At 47.7% G+C, this 8745-nt stretch overlaps 1 protein-coding gene and 1 long non-coding RNA gene across 10 annotated transcripts in view; one reads left to right on the top strand and one right to left on the bottom strand.

Annotated features, from left to right (window-relative positions):
* Positions 1 to 1639: 1639 nt before the first annotated feature.
* On the bottom strand, positions 1640 to 6982 carry LOC138111965 (uncharacterized). Its single transcript, XR_011151514.1, has 2 exons — positions 6644 to 6982; positions 1640 to 5176 (listed from the first exon to the last, which is right to left on the bottom strand). It is a non-coding gene; the product is annotated as an uncharacterized lncRNA (long non-coding RNA).
* Positions 6983 to 7328: 346 nt separating this feature from the next.
* ARID4A (AT-rich interaction domain 4A) overlaps positions 7329 to 8745 on the top strand; it is a 53266-nt gene continuing 51849 nt past the window's right edge. For 8 of the 9 annotated variants that reach the window (XR_011151509.1, XR_011151513.1, XR_011151511.1 and 5 more), the window contains exons 1-2: positions 7329 to 7414; positions 8024 to 8085. Coding sequence is in view for 3 of the 9 variants with exons in the window: in XM_069018541.1 (XP_068874642.1) it covers positions 8080 to 8085 (6 nt within the window). In the remaining 6 variants the exon portion in view is untranslated. Of the gene's footprint in view, positions 7415 to 8023; positions 8086 to 8115; positions 8368 to 8745 lie in introns of those variants that run through there. The other variant, XM_069018540.1, reaches the window with a different exon arrangement.

Here is an 8745-nt window from a genome sequence, read left to right as displayed (position 1 = left end):
ATTTTGCTCTGTCAGAGTTCTGAATGTCACACAACACAGCTCCTCTCAGGAGCTCTGTTTACAGCTGTAGCTAATGAGGTGACACTACACAGGAGCACTGCAGAGGAAAGCACATCCCTGAAGGTACAAACTCCTGCAAACAACACAGTCTGCCAATTAATTCACAGGTTAAGTCTTGATTGGGCAGCCAACTCCCTGGCCACCGGGAAATGAGCCACCTGTAATAATATCCTCCAAAAGACACAGACAAATGAAAAATAGCTTTAGAAAAGGATGGCTGAGCAGGAAAAGAATTCAGAATTTAATCACTGTCTGAACTGTAGATTCTCACCAACAGCAGCTACTTACAGCTGAAAACATTGAATTCAAAAGACTGAGGGCATTAATACTTTTAAGTAAGAATCAATACTGGCTAACTACAGTCTTGTTAGCTGAGGCTGAAAAGTAAATTAACCTGAAGTGATTGAAATAAATTGGACAAGCAAAAGCCCTGGAAGGAAGGCCATGTAACCACTGCCCTCACAAGCTTTCTTTTGCTGAGCAGCCACGCTAAACAGCAGTGCTGCTGCTTCCCTCTTTGTGCCAGGCTGCAGGCTGGTAGTGACACACAGACTTCAGGGACACACAGACTTCAGGGACACACACACACTGCTTCTGGAGGGTTACAAGGAAGGACTGTGAATCCATAGTCCTGATCCTGTTGGATCACGTTGCTCTATAATCTGCATCTGTAACAATAAAGTATTTTAATCACCAGTTTATCAGTACTGGCAAGCCTGAGACACCCCTATTCTAAGAGATGGGCCATGCCCAAGGACTCAGCATCAGTATTAGAACCCTGTCTTTATCTCTACAAGTACAGAAAGATGTATTTTAGTAAAAATCCAAACTCTGCAAGCCACCTGCACAAGCATTTTCAGACACTCGTATATGAGAACACAGCTCATAAGAGCTTTATTTCCTTCTTGTACTTTGTTACATGGTTGCAGCAAAAAGTCTTACAAGGAGGCAGTGGGGAAAAAAAAAAACAACCCTACCAAGATATAAACTATCAACAGGTAAGATTACAGGATAAACAGGGAAGGTTCTCAGATTGCCCATGACAGATCACTCAAACTGCTGAAAAACAAGTATCTACTAACACAGGTAGACAAATTAATCCAGCCAAAGTTAGTTCTCTATACCGAAGTGAAGCACCCATTTCAGCTCTCCAATGTCTGCGGCAACTCACTTCATAGGTATGGGTAACATTCGGCATCTCTTCAGTAAACATTTACTCCCAGTGTGGTATCACAAAAGGCTGAAAAAGTGACCACACTGTTGCAACAAAGTAGATCTTAGAAGTTAAATATTTAAGGAGGAATATCTTCTATTTAAGCATCTTAATTTACTCAAAAGACTGCAGTAAGGTTCTTCAAACACAACATGCAAACTTCAAAGACTTTTTTTCCCCCCTGTTGGTTTTCATAGCAATGAAATAAGTAATTGCCACTCCCAAACCCACATGGGTATTGCTTTCAAGTTTTACCCCATATGTTTGATTTAAATGGGAGTTTACTAAAGCAGCAGTAATTATAAACTAGAGACTTGACTTTGTTAGGAAGAATACAGACTATTTAGAGATTCAGGTACAAGTTAAAACGTTTTTCATTTAAGTTTATTTCAAGAACATAAAATGTATTTGATCTACAGATGGGTAACTGAGTGTATTTACCCACAAAACCCCTCCTTCAATCCTGTAGAAAAAACATCTTTTCTCCACTTGAAAGATCAAAACTTCCAGAGATAAAGAATTTACATCAGTAATAAGATTTACATCTCAGAAGCTAGGAAAAAGGGCTGCATGCTGCAGAGATAATTCAGAAGCCAGTTAAAAGTATAGAGAGTTTAAAAATTTAAGTTTACAACACTGGAATGGTTGATGCACTGATGCAGCCTGTACATTTCTCTGTATTTCAGGATACATTTCTGTACACACTAACCAGTGTCTTGTGCCTGTCAGGAAAAATGTTATTCAGAAAGCCTGGAAGAGAACTAATGACAGGTAGTTCTAAAGATCTAGTCCTTCACCTTTACTGCTGGCATCAAGAGACAAAGTGTTATTTCAAAAAATACGTAAGAACACTCTCCTTCAGCAGCCATGAACAGTGCAACCCAGAACAGTAACTAAATTCCCATTTGACTTCAAGCACCTACTTCAAGTTTTGAAAGACAGACTGATCACTTGATTGCAGGTGATGACAGAATCCTTTGCCACATCTAAATTAAAGCTGCTGCAAAAATCTTCAGCTTCTCTGCAGTGCTGTGCAGTAGTTTTGCAACACTGCATGACTTCCCCAGGATAGCTGTAACTATCGTCACCAATGTGAACTTGCAGTCCTGAGAAATAATACAAGAAATTCAGTGTATTTGTAATCAAATTCCATATCCTGCATCCCTTTGTTAGATAACAAAATAGAAATTAAACATCTATATTCAGATAATTTAACAGCACGTGCCAAAACATGCAGAAACTGGCTTGAGAATTCATGCTTAAGTAAATCCTGGCAATAAGCACACAGTTCCTAAATTCGCCAATATTAACATTTGATACAAATATGTCAGCTATCATAAAATTACATACCAGAAAGAATAAAAATAGCCTCTTACAACACAGCTCTGGTTCTGTCCAAACACAAAGTTACCAAATCAGTCTCAAAACAAGGAACATTTTAGTCTGGCATTAAAAGATTGCCTGATAGATAGCACAGCTCATGGGCTGGGGGGAAGCAGCAGCTCCATCAGCTGAGAACTGAAACTCCTCTCGTGGTGCTGGGCTGCCAACACCACACTCAGCTAATGCATCCCTGATTCCTGCACACACTGGGGAACACGCGGGATTGCAGCTCAGATCTGCAGCCACAAAGCACAACAAAGTCTGGACAGAGTTTATTCAGGAAAGATGGGGCTGCTCCTCCCTGGAGATCACTGAGGCTGCTGCCAAGAGCTTGGCCAGCTGAGCATGGATCACTTTACTGGTGTTACTGGGAAGAGCAACTACAAATTGAGTATTATTTTTGCAGAGCTGATAGAAATCCCAATCCTGAGATTTTTCTCACACAAGTATTTCTGACAGAGTGCTCTACATCATAAATATTTTCATCATTACTCATGTCCAGAAGATACTGCACTGCTGCAAAACATACCCAGAGCAGATTCAAGAAATCAGCACTGAACTTCAGTGGATTGAATGCATCAATTCAGGCTTCCTGAGGGTTGCCAGGCTTTGTGTCTTCTCCAGTGGGAACCCTCACAAGGCAATGATTAAAATCAGCATGAAGTTATGTTCCAATAATTAAATGTCCATTTTCTGAACTTGAGGACAGGAATGTCCCAGAGCTGAGGAAACTGCATGTAAGCATTTAACAATAACAGGTTTCATTCATGTTGGGTGTTTTTTTTTTATTTTCCCTCTCTCACACATATGATTATAAAAATGAAGGAACTTGATGCTGATAGTTTAACAGTGAAGCACGATTTTCTCCACGAGCAAGAAAGGTTTGATCTTTCATTTTTATAATCCAGCTATTACTAGCTGAAGATTTTTGTTATCAACTTCACATTCATTGGGATTTTTTCTCTTTATACCTGCACTTCACAACTTTTTACCACATTCCTCTGAGCAGTTTGCAATCACTTAGATAATAAATATTTATGGGAAGCATGTGACCTTCATTTGTACAGAAATACTGCAGTTCCACACAGACAGAGAATCTGAACTACCACTGCAAAAGTGTTACCTATATAACTACAGAATAGAAACACTAAGGGGAAGAGTATTAAAAAAAAAAAAAGAGGGGGGAAAAGACAACTAAAGAGTGGAGACAAAAATAAAAGCTAAAAGTCTCCTGAACACCTGCAAGGTATGACACAGTAGCACTGTACTTCACATAGAAAGGAGCTCGGTGTTGGAATAGGATCCAGTATTTTTAATATTTCTACAGTATTTTGGCTGTAACTGTACATGTATTCTGAGTTCTTTTAGCTACAAAAAATGAAGTATGTCAAGAGCAGTATGTGATTAGTGAACAGAATAAAACTACCTTTCTTATCCCAGGAATCTTCTTACTTTATCTCTGATCTGAAGGAAGCCACGTGATACATTCAACAGTTACTTATTCTGCTCTTCTTATAAAGAGAACTGTAAGATACAGACATTCCTAAATTTGCTTTTTCTTATCAAGTGCTGCATGTATGGAAGACTTCGGGCAAGATTTCTGTACATTCTGCAACTAATACACCACACACATTTTCAAGTGTTTAAGTGTACTGTTTTTACTAATTTACTTACAGCCATCACTTAGAATTCCACCAGTGTCAGTTTAGAGTGCCTTAATGCTTTTAATTGCTTTTAAATTAAGAAGCCTTTAATTTGCTCAAGCTAAGACTCAAATGCATTTCCCCAGGCAAATCTCCTGTGCTGCATCTACAAAACCTTTGGTACTAACAAAGTAGAGATAACACAAGTACTGCTGCTTTGAACAATGATCTAAAAAATGAAATGTTTCTACCTCACAGCATGTCTGTTTACAGAGAGATCAGATACTAAAATGACTTACTGTGAATGTCCCACTCTAGAGCTTCTCTACTGTTAACTTTGTGCAGTTAACACAACAGGCCATGATAAAAAGGCTCACCAAAGTGACCTCCACTGCTCATTTCTTCCACTCATTTCCACAGTTTCCCTATAAGGGTTTGCACAGGGGGATGGGGCACAGATGCAAGGATCCAGCACAGCCAGGATGGCTTCAAGTTTCAGGGCTGCTTAACACTGGCATTTAGGACGAAAAATGTCAGTATCATGGAGTAACTCTTGAGTCCTGAAGTTCATATTCCAATGATAAGACATTTAAAGCAAAATTAGACCCTTTTCCTGCCTTGCCAGAAGCACAGCATTCTCATTCCATGACACCAGACATCATCCCTAAGCTGTGTGAGAACATTTGGGCTGCACTGAGTTGCCCACTGGGCATTCTTAGGTGCTTAAAATACCATAAAAGAACAAGTCACCTCTCCTGCTCACTGGCTATACAGAAATAAAGTCCTTTTGCTCACAGCAGCTCCGTGGGCGATGTGCCATGGACCTCCTAATTGTGCTGGCTGTAACAGATACATCCACGGGGGCAGGATTTTTATGCTAGAAATCAGAAACAAGACTTGATTAGTTTGGTCACAAACTGTTGTTTATTGAATGGTTCTACACTCAGTACAGAGATACAAACCGTGCCTCAGGAACGCTCACAATCTAAGCCAGGATTTCACCAACGTATTCCCAAGAAAGATCAGAAGTTCACATTCAAATATAATTTTGGAAGTTTTGTTAACATTTGGGTCAGGCATAATAAATTCTAAATTATAGATTCAGAGAAGGGTTTGGGTTGGAATGAACCTTAAAAACATTATCCAATTCCAAACCCCCTGCCATGGGCAGGGACACCTTCCACTGTCCCAGGTTGCTCCAAGCCCCATCCAACCTGGCCTGGAACACTGCCAGGGATGGGGCAGCCACAGCTTCTGTGGGCAACCTGTGCCAGGGCCTCACCTCCCTCACAGGCAGGAATTTCTTCCTCATATCCAAGCTCAACCTGTTCTGTGCCAGTGTGAAGCCGTCCTCCCTTGTGCTGTCACTCCATGCCCTTGTCCAAAGTCCCTCTCCAGGTCATTTGTAAGCTTCATATACTCACCAGTCTATCCACTGCATAAAGCAGAACTACAGCAAAGAATCAAAGCCCCTCAGCACGAAATGCCTCAACCTTTAGACATTCTGTAGAGATCCTCACCCATATTTATATTTACAACCCAGATCTAAACACCAAAATTCCAGACCTTTCCTCCATGTCAGACCTCGCCCAGAGTCAATTCCAAACAAGCCTCGTGTACTTTGTGCCTTATTAAGCCTTCAGAGCTTACCTGTACCCCACACCTCTTCTCACTGAACTCCCCAGAGTCCCTTGCTGCTTTCAAAAGCATCGATTTAATAAAAAAAATACAAAAGCCACCTCCAAAGCAAAACTTACATGGGGAATGCCAAAGTAACCATCTATTTGTGTCAAATTAACACAATGGTTCCCCCGCTGTTGCTTTAGACAACCCTGAGGGAAGTCTTGTAGCTCAGACTGAGCACTGTCAAACAGCTGCTCATCACTCTGGAGTAAAAATTGTGAGGCCGTTACTTGGGAATAAAAATTACGCATCTGTATTACCATAAACTATAGAGCAAATTTTGTATAATGAACGAAAATGTGAAACTAACGTTAAAATATATGTTTTTATCATAGGCTTCAGTCAGTAACTCCCACTTATTCAGGTCAAAGCTCTTCTCTAAGACCAAACTCTCTCAGAGGACCTCTGCATCGTCCAAGCTGCAGGTCCAGGCCCAGACACCACTAAAACACACCCACACGCCTCCCAAAAAAAGCCCTCAGCCTTCCCCACACTGGTCATCCCGGTCCTTGCTGCGTCTTCCTGCAGAGGGAACCGTGCGGAAGCGCCCAGGCAGCGAGAGCCGGCCGCGTTCCCTCCCCACACGCGTCACGGGGATGATGAAAGGCGGCGGAGCTGCGCCCTCCCCCGCGGGAAGGCGGCGCGGGCCGGCAGCCCCTACCTGCACCCCGGGTGTGTCTCTGCGGGGCGCTCGGGCCGCCCCGGCGGCTCCGCGCCCTCACGGCGGGCGGTCCCGGCGCCTCCATGGCGGCAGCTCCACTTCCGGGTCCGGCCGGGCCCGCTCCTACGCCATCGCCGCCGCGAGCGGGGTCGCCACCAGCACCCAGCGACTGGGTCATACCGCCGGGAAGAGACGCGGTACCGCCTCAGCGGACCTCCGGATGAGCCTCCCGGCCGCTCCCTCCGCCGATCACCGGGCACTCCCGCTCCTCCCTCTTCCCGCGGCCTAAAATGGGAAAGCGCCGCGCACAAAATGGCGCCTGCGACGCCGCGGCCGCCGCGCCTGCGCGCCGCGCGCGCCGGCTCCGCCCCCTCCGCCACCGCCACCGCCACCGTCCCGCCCCCGCCCCGTCCTTCCCCCTCCCTCCCGCCCATCCCTCCCCGAGCCAATCACATCGCGCCGTTGCCCTTCCGGTCTCCGCCGCCCACCAATCACGTGCGCCCGGGGCCGCGCCGCGGCCCAATGGGGGTGCTGTCCGCGGCGGCCCAATGCGCGCGGGGCGTCGGGGCGGCGGCCAATGGGAGCGGCCCCGCTCCCGCCGCTTGTTTATTGGGGCTCGCGCTGCGGCGCGGGGCGGGTCCGCGCGCGCGGGGGGGGGGAGGGGGGCGGGAGAGGGGGGGGGGGCGGAGCGGGGGCCGCGCTCAGCCGGGGCCGCCGCCGTCTGCGGAGGGGCCCGGGCGGCGCGGGGGCTGCGGAACGAGGAGTTCACAGGTAGGAAGGGACGCGCGAGGAAGAGGAGGGAAAGGAGGAGGAGGAAGAGAAGGAGGAAGAGGAGGCGGCGGTGGCAGAGTTGCGGCTGCCGCGCCGCCGTCCCGGGGGAGGGGACGCGGAGCGGCTCCGGGAGCTGCGCTTTAAACCCCCCCCCGCCCCCCCTCCCCCGCCCTGGGGGAGCGCACAGGCGCGCGCGCAGCCCCCCTCAGGGACCGGGACCCCCGGGACCGGGACCCCGCAACTCTGTCCCGATATCCCCGGGATCGGCCCCCGCGCTCCCTGGGCCGGGGGGCTGCGGCGCCGCCCCGGGGGGCGGGAGGCAGAAGTCCGGGAGGAGGAGGGGGCCCGGCGGGGCCGCGGAAAGTTGAGAGGGGGCCGGGGCGGGTGGGGGGCGGCGGCCCCTGAGCCCCGCGGAGCAAATGGCGACGTGACACACACCGAGCGCGGGGCCGCCCGGCGGGAAGCGGCGGCCGCGCTCCCTCGGCGCGGCCGGGACGGGCGGCGGCTCCTTCCCTCCGTCCCTCCCTCCGCCTTCCCCGGGCTCCCCCCGCCACCCCTCGCGGGGAGCCCCGCGCTCAGCCCTCAGCCTCCCCCGCTCTTGTTTTGCAGTGTTTCCCGTGCGAGGAGAAGTCCTGGAGCTGGAATCGCTCACATAACCCTTAAAGATGAAGGTAGGCGGCTCCGGCGGGAGCGGGGATCGCCGCCCTGTTCGCCCGCCGCTCTGGAGATTTCATTTTTAATCGCTCTCCGTCTGGGCACGGCAGCAGTGGGAGAACGCGGGGTTCGGTGCGCGCTGTGAGTGCTGTTCCTGCTCCCCAGCGAGGTGCAGGTGATTTAAAGCTCTCACCGCCGTGCAGGAGCGCTCGGAACATCCTCATCGCCTCTGAGTTGTTGTTGTTGTCCTTCGGGCTCCCGTCTTTAAACGCTTCCTGTATCAGCAGCTGCTATGGCAAGTTTGTAAAACCACAGCTTTTGTCCCGCCTTTGCTGTTGCCGGTTTGCTCAGTACAAAGGCTCAACAATTGCAGTATAATTTACAAAACTTTTCCCTTCAGAGTTGAAGGAAGTATCTAGTTAAAAAAAAAAATCCCTATACATATCCTATTTTATTTTAGATTCTGCACTGATTGCCTGTCTTGATAGACATTTTCAATGTGAAATTTGTCCTTGTTTATCAGTTGCAATAAGCACAGTAAAGTGAAGTGTTGAGTATTAAAGTTCAGATTAAGGAAAACATGATGGATATTTCTCTTTAAAAATGCACAGGCAATTAAGTTTTGATAAAGGCATTCCAGGAAAGAAAAATACTTGTTAATAGCTGTTTGAAAGATT

Source organism: Aphelocoma coerulescens, chromosome 5 (genome assembly GCF_041296385.1).
Source record: "Aphelocoma coerulescens isolate FSJ_1873_10779 chromosome 5, UR_Acoe_1.0, whole genome shotgun sequence".
In the NCBI taxonomy this organism is placed as follows: domain Eukaryota; kingdom Metazoa; phylum Chordata; class Aves; order Passeriformes; family Corvidae; genus Aphelocoma; species Aphelocoma coerulescens.
This window is presented reverse-complemented; position numbering and strand designations above follow the sequence as displayed.